The sequence below is a fragment of the Glandiceps talaboti genome, chromosome 12, assembly GCF_964340395.1.
Source record: "Glandiceps talaboti chromosome 12, keGlaTala1.1, whole genome shotgun sequence".
Taxonomy (NCBI): Eukaryota; Metazoa; Hemichordata; class Enteropneusta; family Spengelidae; genus Glandiceps; species Glandiceps talaboti.
In genome coordinates this window covers 7080197-7106125 of record NC_135560.1, presented here as the reverse complement: position 1 = coordinate 7106125, position 25929 = coordinate 7080197, and the positions used below count along the sequence as shown (strand labels likewise).

Below are 25929 nucleotides of genomic sequence, written 5' to 3'. Positions count from 1 at the left end.
TTTGTTTGCACATGATTTATTTCCTCAAGTGTCATCACAGGAACTGATAATTGACTATTGTTGTTTTTGTTCCTCTCCACAGCAACAGTCAGCCTTCCCACATTTTTCTGTGAGTATACATGTTCTATATTGTTGCCATGGTTTCAGTAGAATAGTGCATGGGAGAAAGATAGATTATGAGAGGGTGGGGTGATGTCAGTACTTGCTGTGCAGTCTTGGCGTTTCTTTTTCTGTACAATTTGTTCCCCCATCTATTATTTTTAGAATGCTTATACCCGGGTTTTCAAATAATGTCAACATTTTTTTTGTTCAATTTCATTATTGAATTGTTTTTAACTTGCATGGCTGTGAATTTTGATATAACTTTTTAACATGCATTCAAAGTATATTTTTATTTTATATTATATTATTATTTTATTGTTCGATATTTAATCTTGAAATCTAGTCTAAATAATAAACTTATAAATATTTTGACAAAGGAATGGGTGGGGGGGGGGGGGCTTGAACAAGTTAGAACACAACTTTTTACAACAAGTGGGAGCTCTGATCGAGTGCTGTCACACATTTTCTCAGTAGTGAAAAAAAGTGAATTTTTTATTCAATTGTTAAATGAAATTTAATTTTCCCTACCAAGGGTCAACAGGGCCTACAACATCCATTGCCACATGCTCACCCCCCACCTGTACCCATGCCACCTCATCCAGCAAGCCTTGCCGGGGGTCCGCACCATATGCCATCAGTCAGCAGTGCTGGATTGTTAGCAGTCTCGAATGCCCTTTCTAATTTACCAGGAAGTTCGATGCCAGTGAAAGACGAAAAACCAGGTTTGTAGTGCTTTTCTGTGACCCATACTTTTTTTTTGCCTAATAGAATGTGGTTAACAAAAAAATCATTTACCTTCAGTGAAATACTAGTCTATGGCTATCTTTCATCGAATCTCGAGATCTCTCTTGAGTTCAGACGATCGATACCATGTCAGCATTCAGATTAGAAGAAATACTAACAATCATAAAGAAAACATTGGAATCATAAGGTTGATAAATATACATACAAATCATAGGTTATCAATTTCATCCAAACATTGTCAGAGAGAAATGTACACCTTGCCTTATCATACACCTGTGTACTTTAGCACCTGTTCAATTTATTAGCCAGCTCTGGTTGTGTACTGTCAATGAGATGTGTAAATATACCCTCAGCTCATAAAGATCAGCTGCTATTTCTGGTGTTGTTAGAATCAGGTGTTTGGCCAATAGTCTGATCACTTTTCAACCACACCATGTTCTAATTAGGATTCTTGTATTTTTTGCACCCCCCTCCTGTGCTGCCCTTGTTATTGCTCTGGTTTATATGGACACCTGTATCGACTCGGCATTGGTAACATTTCATCGTGATATCATTCATAACATTGACTACATTGCAACCGTCATGTGATCCGGGTCTCTGCTATTCTCCTGGTGTTGTCGATCTAAACACACAGCTGCCACAGAACGACAGGTAAGTACCCCTTGTTGATTTCCTCTCCCCGAACAAGCTCGTAGATTTCACAGGCCAACTCAAGTGGATTGGCCAAAAACCCTGTAATCGATCTCCCGCAGACTGCTGTTTAGAAATTGCAGCTTGAGTTTCTCCGCTTTTGTCTGGGGCAGGGTGTGTTGTGTGGTATTTAGGGTAAAGTGATCGTTGACCACTTGAGATTTGAGAGCGTAGACATGCCTGATTGGTTACCTGTACTGGTATAGAGTGCTTGGAAGTTGTCATGTTAAGAGTTGGTGACAGATAAATCAGTATTATATGACCCTTGTAACCGGTCAGCAGTAGCCACTGGGTCATTCACCCCTCCACAAATCACCATTTGGTTGTCAGCAAAGTGCACTACAAGAAAGTGTACCGTTCACCAAAATGTTTGTACACAGACAAAAGTTTTTTGCAGGTATGGTGAAGCCAGTAAGAACTAATGTTGTAAAATGTGGGTCTTTGGCATTTTTTTGAGAAAAGACATTTTGGCTGCGGTGGTACAATGTTAAATATGAACAGCTACATGTAATCATGGTGACCCCTAAAAATAATGAATCGTGGAACTCAGATTTTTGTCAGTCATATTAATATTATGGTTGTATATTTCTGCATTTCCTTTCGCGTGTGTTAGGATGTATTTATATTGGGTTCGGGTAAAGTGGTGTGAGAGATTAGAGGTGGCGGGAGGGGGTCAGAGAAGGTACGAAATTCCACTTTCTTCATCACTGTAGCACTGATGTGAAGAGAATGTATAGTAAGTGACACTCATACATCATGGCCTACACAGTGTTGGTTCGTCTTGCATGACAGAACAGACTTGCCTATCAAACATGTTTCCATTAACATCCTTAAATGTCTTAAATGACATCACGTGCGACACTGTCTCTAAGCCGGGCCTTATTTTATTCATCATCATCATCATCACATTGAAAGCAGGAGGGCAATCACCGTCATCGTGTCTGTGTCCGACAAAAAAATGATGCAGCATACCAAAGTGTGTCCAACTAGTGTTTGAATGATAATTCAGTTGCCAATTTCACAGTCGTACAAGTCATTTGATTTAACTTTAAGTGTCCCTAATGTCTTGCTAACTCCCTGTCTGCCATACTACTATTAGTGCCAAATCAAGTGGAAAACGGTGCTCTGCCCAGGAGCCAGTAGTTAGAGAGAGAGAGAGAGAGAAAGAAAGAAAGAGAGAGAAGGTGCGGCGATTCTTCTCTTTACTGGTCTGTGTCACTCCAGCCAGGTCCTAATGTCATATAATTTGGCTGCGTTTTATTTCCACTTTCAAGCTGCAGGTCGTTCTTTAGAAGAGTTAATTATCTGGTGTAATTCACTGTGAATGGTATGTGGGATGAGTCAGACAGGGTTTTAGATGTGTAGCCTGGGGCTTGAGCTTAATGTACATTGAGCTCAACTGAATAACTGTGTTATCGCAGTATGTGTCTTTTGCTGCCTAATTCCTCTATTCTCTGGTCTCTGAAACCAATACTTAATTGCAGTTCAAAATGGCTCAATGCCTAATCGCCTCTTGTGGCCAAAAAGAATAATGATTATTGATGGGGCAAAACACTGGCTTTTAACCTTTATAAGGGAAGTATTTATCTGTCAGATTAGAGCTGGGGGCTTAACAAGAAGAAAGACGGAGTTATTTCTTCCACCTTAGCAGGGCTGATCAGGTATAATGCCAGGCCCAGGAATTAACAGTGGCAATTGAATGGCTTATGTTAGACTGTAGTGTTCCTTTCACTGAGCGAAAAATGCGATTAGAGTTCAAGGGTCAAGATATGCGAGTAAGCCTTTAAGACGACTTATTTCTTATTTGCACTGTAGACTGGCATTGTTCCCACTAAATATTATCTTCCCATCAGGCTAGACACTTAGAAACAGCTTGAGTTAAAAACATTAACAAGTAACCATGGACATGAGAAAGCAATCCAGTCAGCCATGAATAGGTGCATTTTGTGGCATATTTGACGGCCTACCGGTTTGTCACTGTGTTGTTAGTCTTGTAGCCTTGTACCGTGCACTGAAAGCTGAAGCATCTATTTGTCTTAGAGAGGTTCTTTTGGGTGGGTGTTTTCATTGGTGTGTTTGCTCTCCTAACAATTCTTATTTTGACTGGGGAGGGAAGCCATGTTCTGCAGTGACAAGTGCTTTTTGTCTGAAGTGCCTGTAGGTGACAAGAGGAGAACAAATATGTGCTAAGTCAAGTAGAATAGTGTTCACACAAATTTTAGTTCCGTTGTCGAATTCAAGTCAAGAGATTCACAGATTTTCTAAATTTTTGTGGGTCTTTGGAAGTGTATGGGGGAAAAATAAACCATGGACTACCACTTACCTGTGCAAACAATTATCATATTAAACAGCTTAGTTGAGAAACTTGTGTGTGTGTGAACAGCCTAAATTGTATACCTAACAACACACCCTGTGTTGACTCTCCTGAAAACACACATTTTAGCATGTCAACAAAGTGCTTGATGGCATATTTGCTTGTATGACACCCTTATGACAATATCGAGAGTAATCAAACTTTTGTTTGTCAGATAAAGACAGAAATTCGAATCATTCTATTCTTAGTTGTTGGTGTTTGTTTTTCAAACAGAACTCTGAGGTTTTGGCACATAGGATGGTTTTGATAAGGGATTGTGTTGTTTCTGTGAGGTGGGTCTCAGCGGTGGCTACCTCCGGTATGTCTGCTTTGCATTTCCATAAAGGTGAAATAGTCTTGACTGCCTTAAGTTTTGTCTGTCACAGTGTGTCTTGATTCAGGGTGTAAACAGGCTCCAATCAAGGCTCTTGTAAGACATTGAGTGGTGATTATATGATTGGGGGTCCCACTGTGGTCTTAATACACCTTTTGGTAGGAAAGCAGTAGCCATGAATAGAAGGAGAGTTGTTGATGGTCTGTGGATGTACTCAAGCGTGACAGCTGGCTAGCTATAAAACACTACAGCTCCATTGTATGTGTCTCTACCAGTGTTTGCTTATGATTGGAGTGGGTGGGTGTGAGGCTGTCGCAATGACTTCTTGAACACCTGCCCATAGACTGGCTTTATGAAGTGTGAAGAACCACTCCTGCCAGAGCTCTTCAATTTCTCCCAATGCCACCTCGACAGCGAGTGCTATTCCACGTACTGCTTGACACCCTCTAATGACGCACCTTCCTGACTAAGTGTGGCTCTTGAGATATGTCTTGTCACCCTCCAAGTGTGTGAAGACGCATTGAAATCACTAACACGACTTAATGATCCCAAGACGGAGCCATTACGTTTGGAGAAAAAAAAAAAGCGGAAAGTTACCTCCTTTGAAAAGTCACCACACCCCAATTCAGTTATTTCAACAGTGAGTCAATGAAAACAAATTAGGTGATTCAGTTATTTCAACACCAAGTCAATGAAAAAAAATTTGGTAGGAACAAGAATATAAATTGGCTACAGATGAGAAAGTAAAATAAAAGTAAAGAGCAAAGCATTAATGTGAGGGGTTCAATAAGACAAAAAAAAATAATGTAAATTTTTTTGACAATATTTGGAATTTATTTAGGAATAGTTGGCAAGAATGTATTGCATCAGAAAACTAGAGTTGACAGACAAACACTAACAGACATGTTACTGCAGTGACATTTTGTACATAAGTAAACATGTAAACAATGGTACTTTTTTAAAAATATAGTCTAATTATGGCTGTAGAAGTCCAAATTGATAATACCATGGTTTACAATATTTTGTAATCATTTGCAATTCACTAAATTTCTTGTTGTGTTTGCATTTGATTTCTATCATATAAGCAACAGTTAGTCATAAATATGTGTTTTCAGTATAATTCTTGATTTGTTGAAAAATGAAAAATAAATTCTTAGTAAAAAACAAATATTTCATGTTTGGCTTGACTGCTATGGCACATTGTATGTTTGAAGTTATCTGCAGGCATTGTGGTCCAGTAAGGAATTTGGACCAACAGGTAAATACGATGTCATAACACACTCATTAAAAATTATCCAGAAAACAATAGTGGGACTATTTTTTGACACCATTTTGGCGCAAGTATTGCAGTTGTAATGAGGTCATGAACAGTATTTTGTTAAGTGTAAATTGATTGTATCGGATTACGCTCATTAATACTTGACATGTTGACACTGGAGTTAAATGAAATTTACTGTGTAAACCGTTTTGGCGCCACCCTTTGTTGGTCACCGATAATAGTCCCTCAATGGGCCGGTATGTTTGGTCACCCTATTTTCTTCCCAATCCTTTTCTTTCTCTGTGGTACCTAGGTAGGCTTGTGTTGTTGTTGTTTTTTTGTCAGCGGCATTGGTGCGGTGTTGACACAAGGTTTAATTCAAAGCGAGGGGCTACCAACACTGGCCGGCTGAATGGCCCCCTTCTGAGTGTGTGTGTATATTCCATCAGCTTGATAAAGGAGGGCGGCACCCTATCAGTTAGCTTTGTTTTTGATGGACAGTCCCTTTTCAAAGGTGTTTTTGTAAGAATGGTGGTTGGCATTACACCTAATTATAGCCACTGTTTGTTTGTATGCAGACTGTTAATTGGCCCAGTGTTTGTCTACCCCTACACAAGTACCAACCAGATATGTAATATAACATTTTTGTCACCTTATTGTTTGCCTGCACAGCTGCAGTTGAAGCTTCTGCATACTGAGCAAATCCAACCTGAGTAAACTGAAAGTTTGACCGTTCAAACCAAGGTGCTTGTATGAGTGTATTACGAAGAGCGCCCACTCTAGGTCATGTGTTGTCCTATATTAGTCATTATTTTTAACCACACACACATTGGCCTTTCAAGCAGCTTGCAAGTTTCATTATATTTATTATTTTCAGTGTAAATTTTTCAGCAGTCATTTCAAAGTCTATGTATTATTTCCGGTTTTACTTTGTCATGGAAATGGAGGTCAGCACCAGATTTGTATTTTCTCACCAGCGTTTGTGTAAGATTTAATTTGAATTTATTTTATCCCAGAAAACGCAATCTTGTCATAATTGCAATGTTATTAACGATTTTTTTTTTTTGAATTTTTTTTTTTTTTTGAAATTCACTGATGCATCTCAAAGTTTGAGGAATGTATATTCTCAATCTGTCCAATGATTAGATGTTTGTACTTTTTGCCATCAACTTTAGCAAGTTGGATTTGCCCAGTTGACACCACTACCAATGGGTTGTCTGTTATTAGAGACTTACCGATGCACTTAGTGGACTACATTATAGTACAAACAAGTCTTGGCTATCTTAAGGCTTTGCATAATTTATTCGTTTTTACCCTTTTGTCCCACCCCTGTGATGTGTTCTTCTTTGGCCACTGAATGGGCCTTTGTGAGGAAAACTTGTCTGCTCTATAGGGCTTCTTTTCATTAGTTGAAGAGGGAACAGAAGATGAAAACCACAGTGTGAGCATCTAGCTAGAGGAAGATAATCCATTCCAAGGCTATTGTGTATACATGGGTGCTTGCTTTGTTTGCTACCTGATAATACCGGAGTTTGGCAATGGGGTGCATTGAAAGGGAGGAGGTATGCTGAGGAGAAGTGTTGTTTCCTGATGGATTGATCGATAGACATATATTGTGTCATAGCGGGACTCAGAAAAAAAAGCCATTAAATATAGACACAATCACACTCCTTGACACACAGACAGAGTTTGTCAGCTCTGTTAATACGACACACTATAGTCCCGATGTGATGTGTTACCGGCTTCACCTTCTTCTATACCACTGATTAAAGTTTGATCAGATTGTCTGTGTGTTTGTTGTTGGCATAATATACATTTACAGCTAGCGATATCGCAGGTGTTTATTTAATTTACGCATGGAATGGGAAACGCAGAGCTGGTTTTCTTTTTCAAGCTTTCTTCTGTCTGTTTGGGGAATAAATATTCATTCGGGGTCATCAGACATCAGAGCCAAAACTCCTCTCGATGCTTTTTTTTCTCTAATAATGAGATTTGTGCCTCTTGATGTTCGACTATCATGTCTCGTCATCTTTCGCCAATGTTTAGAAAATCTCTACTTTTAGGTTGATAGCTTATGAGATAAGGCTTGATCAGCTCAAGGTTTGACAAATTTCTGCGATAGCTCTTCAAACTTCTGGGATTTTTTTTTTTTTTTTTTTTTTTGGTCAAATTGAATAATGTCATCAAGAAGTTTTGGTAATAACATGACTAAAAGGTTTTATTTTTTTTGTAAAACTGATTTTGATATTTTAGATTCTTAGACATCAAACAGATTAAATTAATAAAAATGATGGAAGTCTTGAGTGGACGATGCGATGTATTTCGCAAGATATCGATCCATTTCAAAGCGAGAGGGTGAACAGGATTTGAAATCGACATATGAAACAGACAGAGTGTACCAAGTATTTGCGTGTTTATTAGCCATGTCTATTCATTCATTCATTCAGGTTTGTCTTAAGGATCGTGAAATTAATCACCTCCGAGTTTTTATCTTTTTTTTCTCTATGTCAGTCTTTTGATGATCTGATCCAGTAGCTAGGGACTGTCAACTTGATTTAACCGATGCAGCATACAAAACAGTGTCAGCTGCAGTTCTCTATTTGTGTCTTCTCGCTGCGACTACTAATGAAGGCCAAACGATTGGAAGCGCATACATACAGACATCGTACATAGCAATTATTGTAGCAAATAGTACAGGTCATTTCATATTGTATTCATTTCACATTATCATATTGTTTACAGATGCAATGTTTATTTTATTAAATTGAACCACTTTTTATCCGATTAGTGTGTACTTGATGAAGGATTAATTGGATCAAGATGATGTGAGCAGATTTAGTAGTACACATTGTTAATCCATTAGATATATCAATAAATCCAGAAACTAGTTTGCAGATAAATTTTGATATCAATGAGAAAATAAAAAATTAGGATTTTCAACATAATTATAAATGCAGTTTATTTCGGGGAAATTTGAAGATTTTTTTGTTGTTGTTGAAAAAAGACAGAGTTTTAATTTGGGATTAATGAAAGGGTTTATGTGATACTGGTAAAAATAGAAATACATATTGGTGAAAATTATATATATATATTTTAAACGTATTTCCTGGTACAAGATGATCGCATGTCTCCTGATGTGTACAAATTCTACAATGTTGTAAATTTTTCATTTTCATGTAAAAAAAATCTGCCTTTGGAAGGGTATTTATCATAGCTTAAAGTTGATCTTGCCCTGTAGTCTGGCCTTTATAAACTAAAGCAGTTGGTATTGAACTTGCATTATTGATTTATACAGAAATCAATCTGAAGTTTTGTATATATAATTTGATATTATTCATGAAAATGGGGATATTGTGAACGTGGTTTGTTTAATAATGAATTTGTATCCTTATGGAGACTGTGATATCAAAATATAAATATGTATAATTGCAAAAAGATAGAGAAGTGTCTGAAAATTGAATTTTGATAAGTTGATACGGATTAGTCAAGTCAATGGTAATCGTTGCCATGGTAACAAGGAAATGACCTCAAAATTGGCCCGTAAGCAATGATGTGCATTTTACCCCGTATTGAGTAAGTTGTGTTTCAAGTATAACACCAAAATGGCAACGCATGACGTGGCAATTAGGGGTATGAATTTATAATACAGCGCAGTTTGAATTTCTAATATCAGAAGGTGACAATCACCCGTACTGTGCTGCTGTACACTGTGTCTGATAACTCATCAGATATTCCTAGGTGAGATATTAATAGTATTGAATTGACATCGAGGCAAGAATTTTAGTTTGATTCAGAAGCAAGAGTCATTAGGTAAATTGGTGGATTGGAATCAAGAAAGAATTTGGATAATGAGGGTTGGCTGGTTACAGAAAAGTTTGCCACCACCTGGTGAGATGTTGAAAATAAGACCGGGATTAGATCATGTCTGTGATAGTGTCATCAACAATGATGTACACACATCAGGAGACGGAGGCGATCATCGTCTACTAATTATTCCTCTGCTGATTTCACAACTCAAGTTTTGCCCACCGCCAATAAATTGCACAGAGTTCATAAAACGTCTCCTCTGTAATGAGTGGAGGTTCATGCTGGGTTAGTTAGAGCACCCCTGTGGCGGGGAGAATGTTAAGCAAGTTGCAAAGAGCGGAAAGATAGCTCCCCCTGCTGTGTACAGGACACAGTTCATAACAGCATTTAGAACGTGATAGATGGCCACAACCTCGGCTACCCGCTGAGTTAGCTGCTTGTTTTCACAGGGTATTAAGACAAATTTCTGTTGCTTATTCAACATGAATTTATTCGCTCTCTCCTCGGCCAATTGATGTTGTACTGACAATAAAACCAAGTGAGTTGACAAACGGCGTTGATTACCCATAATTCTGCAGACCCAGGATGTAGAATGGGGTAACTCCCACAATGCTCTGCCACCGTGACGAAATGATTTCATTTGTGAAATCCAGTCATGTGTGCAGTAATGTTTGATGGTGTGAAAAGTACGTTGTTCCGCTGCATTTCATGCACATTTTCCCATATCAGAAACCTGGCGAAATGACCTCAGCCGCTTGGCATGTCAATCACAGGGGACTATCTCAGCTCAGCATGAAGGCCTCCGCGCCACTGTGGTCATGTCTCAACTTAGCAGTGGGTTTGTCTTAGTCGTCACTTTGACAATTGGCCGTACAAACTCCTTTCCACATGAGTGGACATTTATAAACTACAAAACCCTCTCATGCATGGGAGTGGGAAGACACGGTCACTAGTACAAAAGAAAGAAACGGCCTGGCTGAGTGGAGCTGAATGGCTCCCTCAATCAAAAGCAAGACCAGTATAAAACAAACCAAGCGTGAAGACAACCTGGCCTTTGTTTGCCGATTCTGCCTTCCTGTTCACTGTGTAGAAAAGTTATTAGTGGGTTTAAGCGATTCATGCTTGGTTATACATTGAATTACCTGTCACAACTGCTATATGTACACGGCCACACACTATGGCTCTCCTGATACCTGACATGCATGCTAAGTTAATTACAATGTGATAAACACCAGAAGAACTGACAAGATTAGCTTCACTTGACAATTCTTATCCATCATACCGACAGACACGTTGAAATAAAAGGATTCAGAAAGGTCACAAGGCCGGGGATCAAAGGTCACCACATTACATACAGCAAAATATTGGATAACAATTTTTTTTCAAAAAGAACATTATTTATGACTCGGTTTCAATAAAGATTTTCTTCAGGTCACATATTGTGTGGGATCACTATAACAATTTTGTTGCATGCTCAACCCCACAAAAGGGATCAGGTTTTTGATATTTTTTTTGAAAATATGATTTGGAAATCAGGGAACAGATGTTGTGGTCGCTTAACTGTATTTTTATGGAGAATGGTTACATTAAAAAAGGCACAGATGACACACCGTCACGGAAGTTGTGGAAGAGCAGTTATGGGAGAGTTATACCCGCTAGGAGACCGCAGTTTTTAAAAGATGAAGCAAAACTGCTTGGGGAGCTTACTTTGGCTGTAAGAAAACCACTTTGAGAGTCCTGAAGATGCTACAGATGTTGTACATTTACATCATCACACACACCAATACGGAATCCCCGTCTCCCAATTCGTGGTGACCACATGAAGAATGCAGCTTGTTCCATCAACATGTAATCGTGTGATTTGGTCAGTAGGTCATGTTGATAATCCGATGTTTGTGTTTGTTTTTTTGTTGGTTTGTGTGATATCTGTTCATTTGTTCATTCAGTCAAGTTGAGACAAGTTTGGTGGCATATCTGATGATATCATTAACAAAGGAATAGTACTGTATTCTACCCCAGTTTTAGTTTAGTTCCTATGCGGTATAGTTACAATTTACACCTCCACTCATAGTCTAGTTCCTATAATGGTATCATTACCATTTACACCTCCATTCACCTTTTAGTTAGTGGTTTAGTTAGAGACACCACGTTGGCATCCAGACTAACCCTGTTTATATTTGACTGTATATTGAGTCATTATGATTTCTGAAATCACAAGAGTTTGATTTCTGCATTAACGTAGGCGACCACCTTCACAAAGTATATAAGGTGTGAATTTCTTGTTGATTCAAGAAATTTGTGGATCAGGTTTAGAATTTTGACCTTGTGAGGTAGGTGTGTGCTTTGTTGGTCCAACAATCACTGTGTTTATGTACACTAAAGGCTGCAAATCATATACACAAAAACCAGATGCAGGAAACTTTTGTCTGGTAATCCCATCATGTTGTGACAAGCTGGGTTCTGTCCATGATGGAGTTTATTACGTGCATTGTAGAAATGCACAAATGTGATTTGTATAGATTGGTGTACCGACTCCTTTGAAGTGAAATATACATACGGTAGAAAGGTGTAACGGGTACAAATACTATGTTGATTTCATAACAGCTGATTTGAGATCGATATGATGTAGTGGGATCGGGAAGTGTTTCTCTTTTTTTTTGTACTTTTTTTTTTCTCCAAAATCAAGTTATCGAAGCCATTGACTGCCAAATTTCTAGAAACTATAACCTGTGCTGTTTTGGTTGTGGTTTTGGTTTCATCATATTGAACCTCTGTCACATGTTAGTCACTAACTCATTGTGTACTTCAAAGTCATTGTACTGTAGAAAGTAAGAGCTCTTTGCTGTTTTCATCAGCTATGTACGAATACTTTCTTTTAGCTCTTTTTTTCCCAAGCTGTAAAATGTTATTGTTTAAATCTCTTTCGTAGCAAAATGGTCTGTATTTGTTTCGTTGCAACAGATGTGTGTAGATAGGGATACTTTGAATATTTAATGCCTACTTCTTGAGTTCTATCCCTGCAAACTTAGCCCAAGGTCTGAAAACTAAGATAAATGAAAAGAACAAAAAAACTGCCCCACCCAGAATCAGTAAAAAGTGTTTTTAGATTGAAGAATTTTTTCTTATCAGGGGTGAGATTTCAGCATACGGTATTTTCATTTTCGTAACTTTGGAGTCTGTTCGATTTAATGATGATTTTTTTTTGTATTTTGAAGTGTGTTTGGAGTAGTTTTTTGAACTGGATGATTCAACATGATGAAAAAAATTCTGAATAGTGAGCTGAGTCGTTGCATATTATGCCAGTTCACTTAGGTTGCTCTCAACCGTATATCATCTTTTTTTTGGAACGTATTTGCTGAAGAAATGATGTGTTTCCACTAAAGAAACAACAATATTTGGACTGTGTGTGTGTGTTTCCCCTCTACCGATAGCATTTCAGTGTTTGTTTCCTCGTACCCTCGGGTTATAGATCTCCAAGAAAGCGGTGAATGCTGTACACTATTGTATTTCTGTTCGCCACAGCAATTTCCTTTTGGCGAGATCTCGATGAAAATGACAAAAAAGCCACTCTGTCAATCCTGTGTGTACACATTAGGGTGCGTAATATCTGAGCAAATAACTCGATTGATGGCGTCTATGAAAATTGTCAATCATCGCTTTGTGTAGATGCAAGCATGCACAGACCCAGACTTGTTTTGTTAATAAAAACAAACAAAGTCCCACCACAAATTGGATGGATATATTCCAGAGGGTGACCTTATCACGTAGACTGGAAAAGGATTTTCTTTTGTGGTGTTGAGCCCCTTTTTTTTTTTGATGTGGAACTTATAAGAGGAAAGGTATATGACAAGCTCGCTGACTTAATGAGTTTATCTAGGCAGTGGATGGGATCAATATTGCCTTCAAATGTATGTTGGTTGTGAAGTGTGATATTTGTATTGTAAATGTTTTCCACTGCCTGTCTGCTTAATTGCCAAATGTTTGCCATCGAGTGTGTATTTGCAGTGGCGAAGAAAAACACTGCTGCTAGCTGTGGAGTGGTCTCCTGTCTTTACACAGTGTCAATACTATGACATATCTCCTCTAGTGCCTGACTAACTTTACTAACTGTACAGCGTTTTGTTTGCCAAGAGTGGGCGCACCAGTTTTATTCGAGAAATCAACCCGGTATTGTCTCCCCTCGTCCCCCCCCCCCCCCCTACTGTTGTACTTCTTCCCTCTCGATGCACACCTTCAAAATATCAGAATGACCTGTACAGCGAGTTTGACCCGTTTTTCACTCATTATTCCACATTTCGCAGACAAAATTACACATGCAAGTGAAAAGTAAAGTGACGCAGACTGAAGTGGATGTTTACCCAATTGCTGTGAAAATGTTTGTTCTTTGCCTAACTTCATGAACTCTGTTTGACAAGCGTCTCCCAGTAATATATTTCATTTACCTTGCATTCAAAGCAGTTGTTTGCTGTATGCCACATTCAAAGGCTGTTTGAAACAGCTGCCCTCACTACAAACACTGCAGTTGCTTCGATCAACAATATTAGGTTTCTGTGTATTTAAAACATAGTAAAATGAGCACAGTTTATGTTGGTTTCGGCTTATGGGCTTAAGTTGTAGAGAAAAAACAAGCAGCTAGGGAGTCTTGCTTGACTGTGATGGATTCATAACTCCCCCCCCCCCCCCCATCCTCATCCTCCCAAATAAATAATAAATAAGTTCAATAAAACAGCATTTAAACTTGAACTACTGAAACAGAAATTGGCAATATTCTTTGCTAGTTTTACATTGACACCGAAATATTACCATGGTAACCGAACAGGAAATAGGTTTATCCCTGCCTGCAGACTTTACTTTGGCCATGTTGGAAAGTGAAATCATTACACCAGCCAGACACTTTCTTTATTTGCCACAAAATTGCCAAAAGTGAAACATGGCGGAGGTTTTGTTGTTGCTTCTGTATCCTGAATATTGAACATTTCTGTAGGTAACAAAGCGAGCAGGGAAAAAAAGGTGGCCGAATTGTTGAAACAGATTGTAATTTTGTGTGGGGTATGGTTGCCTGCATGTTGGCATTACATGTCGGTAGTCTTTGTGATCTAGTAATCTAGAAATAAACTGAGCTGGTTATTCTCCCGTGTATATGCATAGGTTGAGTTGCTTTTGCCCCAAGGTAAGACAGCATATGTTACATAGATTACAAGAGATCCTAAACCATAGAAATAAGACATGGTTGTCTAAAGCTCTTCTCTGTTACACGAAACACATAAAGCTGGCAATTTGGTGGGTTTTTCTTCTTTTTTTTGACTCAGGCAGTCAATAATAAGGTCAGTGTGCCCCCTCTAATGATAGCCAAATTTTGTTGTTGTGGGTCAGTATGCATAAAACTGGCATTTTTTGTGAGTCACCACATAATAAGAAATAGGAGAACACCAAATTTTGGTGTGTCACTTGAAAAATTGTGTGTGTGTCGGTGGCAGGTCAAATTGGCTTAGAGGGCATACTGAATAAGGTTTCTGGAATTATGAATTGATGTATGACACCTGCTGAAAAACTGTTTGAGATCACATTGTGTCATTCATGTTTGTGATTTAAACCCCTCCCCAATTTAGATATCGTAACTGCACTTTGTAATACCAGAGTGATATCATGAATTTGTGTAATGTGTCATTGGAGTTATACCCACGATGGTTTTAATAAAAATGAGTTTATAGGAGTGGTATTTCCAGACACTAATCGTTACTGGCATTAGTAAAAACCTAGAAGTATGTATTGTAGAACTGTAATGGTGAAGGATATTTTAGAAACTATTCTTGAGAATTAAGAAGTATGCGTAACAAATGAACGAGGCAGAATGGAGTGTGATCACAATATTAATTTTCTGAGTGTTTTCTGAGTATGACTCAGTTTTTGTGAAGTGTTTAGTTGACAATACGTGAGTGGCGACATATTTGAGAGTTGGAAAAGAAAATGTTGAATTCACTATCACATACTTGAAGCATGTGTTTGGACAAATTTAAATTGACATTTTCGTCAAAGCATATATAACATGCCATGAGCCATTAGATGAATTGTCAAGTGTTAGGAAAATAAAGGAGGTCTTTAAAAGACTGGCCGAGCATGTTATTTTACAAAGTAAACTATGAAATACAATAAATGATGTATGGAGGCTCTTAACATGACAACCAGAGTGTGTGTGTGTGTGTGCTATGTAAGTGGTGTGGGCGAATACGCAAACAGAGCCCTCATCGGATTTGAAGACTGCCCTCTAGTGTTCAAGTTGTTATAAATTCGTGTCTTTTTTTTTTTTCCAGAACTCACTTTCTCCAAGTGATAGGAATTCGGACAAGTACAGAAGTTCTGATTTAAATGATTCTGCAAAGAAGAGGAAAAGAGAAGAAAAAGAGGTAGGGTGATTGTGATGTGGTTTCTGTTTTTATTCGCAGATGTGAGAAGTACATGTGAGGGTTGCTGAAAGCTAAATTAAAGTGAAATGCTAGCCTGGTGGTGGTCCAGAGGCCAGAGACACGAGGTCAAAGGCAGTAGCGTGAAATTCACAATAGATAATAAATCACTTGAATTGTAGAATTCAAATTAACGCATTTGCATAATTATCAGTTTTGATTGCATTACTACTTGTTTTTTCTTTTTTTTGTCTGTCGTAATATTCTTTCCTGTTTTTTCATGTTTTCAAGTCGTGCTCTTTATTCAACCTGCAAGATGAAGTGACTTTGGCTTAAATATGAACTTTTTTTTGTAACTTTTGTGATAGATAAGCTTTTATCAATTTTTCATTTCTACTAAACAAGTTCTGCTTTGATAACAAATAGTTGCATTTGGTGCAAGACTGTCAAATTCAACATGGCAGCTTATCGCAAGCAGGTCAATGACCTCTCACCCTTTTTGGCCCTTCAACTTTGGCCTTTGACCTCGTGATATAATTTGCTTTATTTGCATGTTGTTCACACAGGAAAGTGATGGGGAAAAGAGCGATGATAATTTAGTTGTGGATGTGGCTAATGAGGTGAGAATACTGAACTTTCCCATCTTTTTGTCTTGGTTCTCGTTTCCTTGGATTCTGCTCAGTCTTTTTTCTCTGGCTTCTTTAGTTTTTCTTCTTTGCCAATCTTGTGTTCGTAAAGTAGTAATTTTCTTGTGGTGTTAGTTGCACATAAGTGAATATATTGTGGTGTCGTTGCCATTTTTTTTTTTTTTACAACTGGTGCAGAATGGAAAGATTTCAGTCCACAAACTGAAGTACAAGGTACGATCAAAATAATTTCAAAGAAGCTGAAAGCCGAGACTAATAATTATACCTAGTAAAATTTGACAAATTATCCAACTACTTTGGCAAATTTTGAAACCCAACATGACAAAATGATAATTATTGAGTGTACACATACAAAAGATTTTGAGTTTAGAATTTGAAAACAGAAAATATGTGAACTAGTTAAAAAAAAATTTGATGAAAATGATGAGGTTTGTGTGAAATTCAACCGTTGTTGTGTTTTTGTGTTGCCAGGATCCAACTTCACCACCAAATGGGGAACGTGTTTCACCCCGTGAAAATGGTGACAAACACCGCAAAAATGACCGTTCTAGCAGTCCAAACAGTGTACCATCAACAGCAAGTACTCCAAATTCAAAAATTAAAGAGGTAAGTAAGGATAGGACTATTTTTATGGAGGATTTGGAGAATTATGGTTAGAAACTTATGAAATCTACTTGAACTGCAGAAATGAATAAATGTTGATGACTTAACATGGCTACTTCAATCCAGCTATGATAAACAAAGAAAAGACTTTGAAGTGTGTGTGTGTGTGTGTGTGTGTGTGTGTGTATGTATGTATGTATGTATGTATGTATGTATGTATGTATGTATGTATCAATGTGTGTATATAATTATATGTATGTATGTATGTATGTATGTGTGTGTGTGTGTGTATGTATGTATGTATGTACCTGTATGTATGTATGTATGTATGTATGTATGTATGTATGTATGTATGTATGTATGTGTGTGTGTATGTGTGTGTGTATGTATGTGTATATGTCTGTCTGTTTGTATGTGTGTATGTATGTATGTATGTATGTATGTATGTATGTATGTGTGTGTGTATGTGTGTGTGTATGTATGTGTATATGTCTGTCTGTTTGTATGTGTGTATGTATGTATGTATGTATGTATGTATGTATGTATGTATGTATGTATGTGTGTGTGTATGTATGTGTATATGTCTGTCTGTTTGTATGTGTGTATGTATGTATGTATGTATGTATGTATGTATGTATGTATGTATGTGTGTGTGTATGTGTGTGTGTATGTATGTGTATATGTCTGTCTGTTTGTATATGTATGTCTGTCTGTCTGTCTGTACATACTAGTACCTAAAATTTGTATATACTAGTACCTAAAATTTGATGTTCATTATGTTGGTTTTTTTTTCCAATTTACAGAATGACAAAGCAACTACACCAGTATCCAAACCTGATACACCAACCAGTGGTGGTGCCCCAACACCTGGAGTCGGTATCCCTGGCCTGAAACACCCAATCAAAGGTGGAGCGCCACCTATAGGTATGTTGTGTAAATTGAACTTGTATTTTTACAGCAGCCATCTTGAAATGGCATCATTTCAAACTGTCAGAAAGCTAAGACTCTATACGCGACCATAGAGATATTACTTTAGGTGTATCCCAGAACGTTACTGAAAATATCAGAAGTAAATCTTAGATTTTAGAGCAGCGTAAAATGCTTGGTTATAGATAGATGTAGTTTTAGTTGTATTGTTTCTCTGAAGTGGCAACCTTTGCCCGTCATCGATCTCTCTTCCCGATGTTTTCCATGATGGATTTCTGTGTCACTCTCCTCACTGTGTTAAACCCATACCATTCTCCACTCACCGTTTATTATTAATTCTCATTGCATTCCATCGTACGGCGACAAAAAAAAACACCGTCATATGTATGTGTATTCCCTCCTGTGGAATTGTCATTTTATTTATTTCATATCCTCTCTGTCTCATGTGAGTCTCCCTCTCTTTCTTTCTCTCTCTCTATCTCTCTTTTCTGGCTGATTTCTCGTTCAGCACCCGCACTGAGAACTCCTATTTCCTCCACTATGGCAGGGCCGTATCCATTCATGGCAGGACAAGGATTGAACCATGCTGACCTGTCGAGTCCCTATGCTAACAGTATGTTACACAACAGTATCTCACCAGGCCTTGGAAACTACAGGAATCCAATGGTAAGTCAAGTAAGTCAACCCTACCCTACCTCTATTTCCATCATTTTAGTATAGTGCAATTGTTGTTAAAAGGGAGACTATTCCATTTCAATGTTGAAGAGGGGATTAAGCTTCCTGTAACACCAAGAATTGGCTATCTGACTAGACATACTGGTCAACAACATTGTCAAGGCATATAGCCAAATCTCTCAGCTAGCTTTCTGTAACCCTACCTACCTCAATTCGTATGGTCTTGAACCAGGGTCCAAAGTGTGAAGAGGGAAGACAGCTACTTGTCTGTGATGGGAACAGCTTCTCGTACTCCGTGAACCTTTCCTCTGGTCTCTTTCCAAAGGATTTGTTTTTAAATCCCAGATGTCTATACCAGTTTGTTGAAATCTCTGTAAATCAAAATGTTTTCCCACTTTGAAGTCGAAAAATATGTGATTGATTTTTCTGGACATTCTTTCGATAACCAAACATCAAGGTGTGAACCAGGTCATATTAGCCAAGAGGTTTTGCTATCTGGCTTAGCATACTGTCTCTCAACAGATGTTGTAGCAGACTAAATTGTGAAGTCAGACAGCCAAGTCTCTGGACCAAGTCTTATAAGAGTTTGTCATTTCATGGTCGTTTACTCATTTTGTCCGACAGGTTGGATTTGACCCTCATCTCCATGCACGCGGTAGTGGATTGAATCCAATGACAGGAATACCAGGAGGCAAACCGTAAGTTCATATCTTGTCTTTCACAGTTCTCCATTGATAATAATTATGAAGTCATCCTACATTTACATAACAAAAGAATTTAGCAGTATGCTAATTAGTTTCAAATCCTAGGTTGGGTATCACTGGCCTGTACAGGACTTGGATGTTCATGGTGGGTGGTAGTACTTAGTGTTTCAGATATTAATTACTTGGGGAAGGGATTGTATTTTTTTAGCACAACGAAAAAGCAGTTTCACAAAGGTTCAAATTTTTAAAAATCTCCTATCAAAAAAATGAAACTCCTCTCGAAACCAAACTCAACATCTATATTATTTCTGCCATTGCTTGTCTTGAAAAATGAGCCTTGCTGTTTTCCTTGTCAGTTTCCTTGATTTTGGTGTCTATCATTTCAGAGCGTACTCCTTTCACGTGAGCGCAGATGGACAGATGCAACCAGTACCATTCCCCCCAGATGCGTTGATTGGTCCAGGCATCCCCCGTCACGCCAGGCAAATCAACACTTTGAATCATGGCGAAGTGGTGTGTGCAGTGACAATTAGTAATCCAACAAGACATGTTTATACAGGTGGGAAGGTAAGCCTTATATATCTTATTTATAAACTTGAGTGTCACTTGTATGACCTATGACCTCTGACATCTGACCTCATTTGAAATGCAAGACCAAAACTGTCAATATTCACAATATAGTTATTTTCGGAGGTTATATTTTTGTGTACACTTTTACAAACACAAGATTCCCAATTGATAAAGAAATTCAGCTTCTTCAAATTTTTGGGAATTTTTTTTCATTTGACTGCAATTTTTGATATCACTGCAGTTACTTGCAGATGTGATTTGACGAGAATTAATTCTGTTGTGCTTTTGAGAGATCATTTGTGTGTACAACACACAATGTTAATTATTATGGGATGGCCGTAACTTGCCAAGATGAATATAACAGGATTATATAAAGGAAGCAACACAGCTAACTGTAGTGTAGGAAATTTGTTGGAAATATGACTGCCATATTGCAATAAATGATGAAACTAGGGGGCACCAACTTCTCTACTTTTCAATATGCTGTCTATTTCACAACTGTTAGAATCAAGTTAGTACACTTTGCTCCAAAATGTTGCCGAAAACTTAACAAAATCATGTTTTGCTTTTTGTTTGTTTGTTTTTTGTACAGGGGTGTGTGAAAGTGTGGGACATCAGTCAACCAGGTAACAAAAGTCCAGTGTCACAGCTGGACTGCCTACAAAGAGACAACTACATTAGATCCGTTAAACTTCTTCCCGATGGTCGTACTTTATTAGTTGGTGGTGAGGCCAGTACATTATCAATATGGGACCTTGCTGCACCTACCCCTCGTATTAAAGCAGAGCTGACGTCTAGTGCACCCGCTTGCTATGCTTTGGCTATTAGTCCCGATTCTAAAGTTTGTTTCAGTTGTTGTAGTGATGGCAATATTGCAGTATGGGATCTCCACAATCAAACACTTGTCAGGTAAACATTGTCACTATTTCTTGTAAAAAAATTTTGAAACTTTTAGATCAGTGAATGATTTCGAAGTAATAACACTCGGGAACAACAATATGATTAAATAGTGTATTTTACATCATTTCTGAGTTTCTGTGAGGTGAACTGGAAACATTGAAAGTTGTGAAGAACTGAAAATTGTCAAACTGGAAATGACATTCCGTGTTCTCCGTTCTGTGTGTAAACATACTCCAGCAAACAGACTGCAAGCTAACAACTGTATTTCACATGCACACAAAAATGGATATGCACATTAATACACATGCATGGGTACGTACGTACATGCATACATACATACATACATACATACATACATACATACATACATACATACATACATACATACATACATACATACATACATACATACATACCCCCCCCCCACACACACACACACAACACAAAACACAATCATACCTACCATACTCATCTTCTTCTCCTCAGAGACCCTTTCATATTTCAAAACAATTTCAAAACCAGACAGAATATTGTTAGTAAATCCCTCTTTCATTTGTATATTTGTTTACAGGCAATTTCAGGGTCATACAGATGGCGCTAGTTGTATAGATATATCGTCTGATGGTACAAAACTATGGACAGGTGGACTGGATAACACAGTACGGTCATGGGACCTTCGAGAGGTGAGGCACACATGAATGAATGAATGAATGAATGAATTTTATTTTACCAGATAACGAAAATAAGCTACACTTTCAAAGAAACATATGATACAAATATACAAAATGAATACAAAAAAAATACATAATAATTATTATTTGATGTGGACCATGGACATAGTTCAGCAGAACTAGTCTTGTCCATGGCCTGTACATTTTTCTACATTTCAAATGTGGTCTTTAGACTCACATAAACCATAAAAGTATAATAGAAACCAGTTAACTCAAAAGAGAAAATGTCCCTGGCTTGACAAAAATCTTATTAAACATTGCTACCTATCATCATCTGGCAAGACATATGACTGATGCTGAAACATTTTATGTGAATGAGATACCCCTTTAGGTGCAACTAGTCAAAGATTTCAAGCCATTCCTGTACTCGTTTACAGTTGATACTTTGACGATCCGTTCCTAAAAAGATTACAGTTCTTGTCAAGCACAGCTGATCAACTGTTATTTCATCACAACTTCTGTTCAAACCAGTGTCTAGCCATGACTTGACTAGAATTTGAAATGAATTTGTTGTTATTCCGTTCTTTCACAGGGTCGTCAACTTCAGCAGCATGACTTCACATCACAGATTTTCTCACTTGGATACTGTCCAACTGGAGACTGGCTTGCAGTTGGGTAAGTCGTCTCAAATCACGTCTAACTATTTGGCACCGCAAACACTTGTAAATTTTTGGTGACACTCATTTCATTACAACAAATATAATCTACATTCTTGCAATTGCAGTGTGTTCACAAAAGAGTGTATTTTATTTAGTGATACACAATGAACTATCACAAGACACAAACAATAGTGTGTTTCTGCGACTTCTGCCATATTGTATTTCTACAGACGTAACAAATGTTTGAAATAGTACAAGTAATGAACTGAATAAACTCAGTTCTCAAAGTTATGACTTGTATATATGTGAGTCGATCATCAATAAAGTAGTGAAAAGTGGTGATTTAGGATACTTCCGTTTTCATAGTGACAACAACACAGGAATCGAAGGTTTACATATTGTACATAAACTTATTTAGAACAAGAATCATGTCCACAAAGGAACTCCGAGACCATCTTTGGTATAGTGCTAACATTTTTGACCTTTGACCTCTGACTTGCAGCATGGAAAGTAGTAACGTTGAGGTTTTACATCACACGAAACCAGACAAATATCAGTTACATCTTCACGAGAGCTGCGTACTATCATTGAAATTTGCACAATGTGGAAAGTGGTTTGTCAGCACAGGAAAAGATAATCTACTTAACGCATGGAGGACGCCGTATGGTGCAAGTATATTCCAGGTGAGTTTGACCTTTCACCTCAAGTGACCTTGCACCTCAACTTTGACCATTGACCTTTCACCTCAATTTGACCAGCGATGCTTAACTTCAAATTTGAGTTGTGACCCTTCACCTCCAGTTTAACCTGTGACCGATCATCGCCTCAAGTTTGACCATGGCCCTCTCACCTCAATTTTAATCACAGCCAAAAATATGTTTTTGACAATATAGGGTGTAACGAAAAGATATTATACCAATGTTTTTCTTGTTAATTGATAAATTCTTGTTCTTTTTTCTTTGCAGTCCAAAGAATCATCTTCAGTATTGAGTTGTGATATCTCAGTGGATGACAAATACATCGTGACTGGAAGCGGTGACAAGAAAGCCACGTTATACGAAGTCATCTACTAAAAAAATGAAACTCGCCAAAAATATGGACCTAAAAGTAACCGTGTCAGACATGGTTACATATAATGTATAAATGCAAAGGACCTATTTATTACTATAGTATTTTGCTATGATGTATCAAACCAGGCCATACAAGGTGTTGCGTCAATCCACATACAAACTGTTCTCCAACAATGTCAAAGTCAGCTGCGTGTTTCACAGTGAAGATTTCAATTTTGCACCGGGATTGTTAAATTTGTTGTTGCTGTTGCTGTTGCTGCCACTACTTCTGTTGCTGCTGCTGCTGTTGTTGTTGTTGTTGTTGTTGTCAGATGTGAGACCAAAAAAAACCAAGATTCAGTGCTGGAACAGAGACGGCTCTCGTATCGTTTCACGTTTGTTTTGCACGTGACGATGGAATATCCAAGAAGTGGAAGAATGTACTACAAATTTCAATGTTTTGCTTACGGACTGCTGTTAATCTTAGTTGCCGAATGACGTCAAAAGACATCTCCTTGTTTCTGCAGTGTTGTGATACTGTTGCTTGGGAGTCTGGGTAATAGTGAGTGCTGCGGATGTCTGTCGAATGCTTAGCCAGCTTTTTTCTCAGGGACGAGTTATATACTGCAGTTTGCAAAATTCACCCATGGTGATGTGTGTGAAGTACTGAGTACACCCTGTAATACCTTGAAAATCATGGTGTGTCTCCTCATCAATGGTATATTGATAAAGCCATTCCAATGTTGACCTCGTGGGAACATTAACGACCGTGATTTTGAAACTCTCGTATCTTGTAGTGATGGATTTTTGTAGAGAACTTCATGTGAAGTACTATTGCAGAGAAAAAGAAACAGTTGACTCAAATCTGTGCATATATTTGGTACTAGTATCTGCCGGAACAGTTTATACACGTATCTGCACTTTGACAGAAATTGTATGCACCATATAGATGTTGTTTCCTTTGATACGTCCACCAATGGTATCCAGTCCAGTAGTTCTACCTTTTTAGCCTTGTTCAAATAATGTGGAAAAACTTTTTCAAACATCAAAAATCAGGATGAATTTTCCTTTCGAACTTTTTTGTGAAACATATCCAAGATAAAATATACTATATTTTTTCTGCAGAAAACTGCCGTTTTTGTTTTTGCCTTCTGCAAAGTTCAAAGTTTAGTTTTGTTTTTTCAATGAATTTATTTGTAAAGTCATCTACGTAAATGTACCCAGCCTGTTTCTTATTTGTTGAGTCTTTCCTCCAGTGCTAGTGTATTCACAGGGGTAACCTTGACCCTTGACCTCCACACCTTATTGTAGGCAACAAAAACACACAAACTTACACAGAGGATGTAAACAACATGAATTTTTTTTTTTGTCACACAAAATTTTATATATGTAGTGTACTTTAAAGAAAACCACTGGAGGAAAGTCAGACTTACCGTTCACTTGAAAGTGTGAAGTTCGAATATTCGTATAATGTAAAGCTGTCACTGAAACTGCAGAAAATTTTTTGGCAAAAATTGTTGGGGTTTTTTTTTGAGCCTGTAAGTTATGACAGAAAAAAGTAGAGTTCTATAGTTTTCTTTGTATATATTCACAAAATGTCTTATTTTCTCTGTGTAGTTTCAGCAATAGATTGCAACAGTTCTGTACACAGATGAAAGGTAATGTTGTGTGTGATTACATTACGCATTATGTAAAGTGTCACTTTAGTTTCAGAAACAAAAGATACAGGTGACATAAAAAATGTATTGCCATCCCTACACACCCCTGTTTGCTTCAAACATGTGGACTGGTCCTCCTTTGTTTTTTGTAGATTCAGACCAGTCCACATGGGTTGTAAGCGGGGGTGGAAAGGTCTGTGGTGTTTTTTTTCTTGAGAGAGAGATTATGACTAATAAATTATCTAAAGATTTTGCTGGTTTTGTACATAACATAAATCATGCCTTGTGTCTTTTATTATTCTATTTCAATGACACCCCCCCCCCATCCCACTTCAATGACACCTCCCATCCCATGTCAATGACACCCCCAAAAAAAATGGTCAGTCTTCTCTGTGCCAAGTTTTCACAAGATCTTCATCAAAATGCCAAGTTATGAATTTGAAATGCTTGTACAAAATGAGACTAAAGTACCTTGCCTCCCGAGTAGAAATAGATGAGAAGAGCACCCACAATGCAATGGCTGATCTTTTAGTCTAGTACTGTATATAGTAAACCTGACTGTAATGTGATCAGTCATTAGGTTCAAGTTGATATATTACCAGTGGTCAATTTCATGACCAATGTTATTTGTCAATGTCCTATTTTGACATGAATGTAGAGACTCTGAGATGTATCACAAAGTTTATGCTGGAAATTGATCTCACTACAAATACTACCGAGATGATCATTTCTTTGGTAAATGGTAGCATTTCTCAAACATTGACTGTCCAATTTTACACCGATGTCTACTATTGCCTGTCATGAGTTTTCGAGGAATGGTAGCACATTGTTCACAGATTCCATCAGAATAGAATTTATGTGTGTGTGTGTGTGTGCATGCGTGCATGCATGCGTGTGCATGTGTGTGTGTGTGTATGTGTGTGTAAGCATACGTGCATGGCATGTATGTACGTATGTATGTATACTCCATATGCATGCACACGTGTGTGTGTGTGTGTGTGTATGTGTAGGTATATATGGGTATGTATGTACATCCACATGTGCCATATTTACATATATACATATGTACACTCACACATCAATATATTGTAGGGTTTACAGGGTTATAACACTCCTGGGGGAAATTGATTTCGGGAGCTCCAGGAAAATACCAAAGTTCAAATGATAAAAATGTTGA

At 37.8% G+C, this 25929-nt stretch overlaps 1 protein-coding gene across 6 annotated transcripts in view; it reads left to right on the top strand.

Annotated features, from left to right (window-relative positions):
* LOC144443859 (transducin-like enhancer protein 4) overlaps window positions 1-25003 on the top strand; it is a 41511-nt gene extending 16508 nt beyond the window's left edge. The window contains exons 7-21 of one of the 6 annotated variants that reach the window (XM_078133434.1): window positions 83-109; window positions 644-824; window positions 1481-1497; window positions 15600-15692; window positions 16256-16309; window positions 16808-16942; window positions 17743-17863; window positions 18375-18541; window positions 19166-19239; window positions 19632-19812; window positions 20408-20724; window positions 21287-21398; window positions 21979-22061; window positions 22548-22728; window positions 23011-25003. In XM_078133434.1, the coding sequence (XP_077989560.1) occupies window positions 83-109; window positions 644-824; window positions 1481-1497; window positions 15600-15692; window positions 16256-16309; window positions 16808-16942; window positions 17743-17863; window positions 18375-18541; window positions 19166-19239; window positions 19632-19812; window positions 20408-20724; window positions 21287-21398; window positions 21979-22061; window positions 22548-22728; window positions 23011-23118 (1851 nt within the window). In that variant the 3' untranslated portion in view covers window positions 23119-25003. Of the gene's footprint in view, window positions 1-82; window positions 110-634; window positions 825-1480; window positions 1498-15599; window positions 15693-16255; window positions 16310-16807; window positions 16943-17742; window positions 17864-18374; window positions 18542-19165; window positions 19240-19631; window positions 19813-20407; window positions 20725-21286; window positions 21399-21978; window positions 22062-22547; window positions 22729-23010 lie in introns of all 6 variants that reach the window. The other 5 variants (XM_078133437.1, XM_078133436.1, XM_078133435.1 and 2 more) reach the window with 5 other exon arrangements.
* Window positions 25004-25929: the final 926 nt, after the last annotated feature.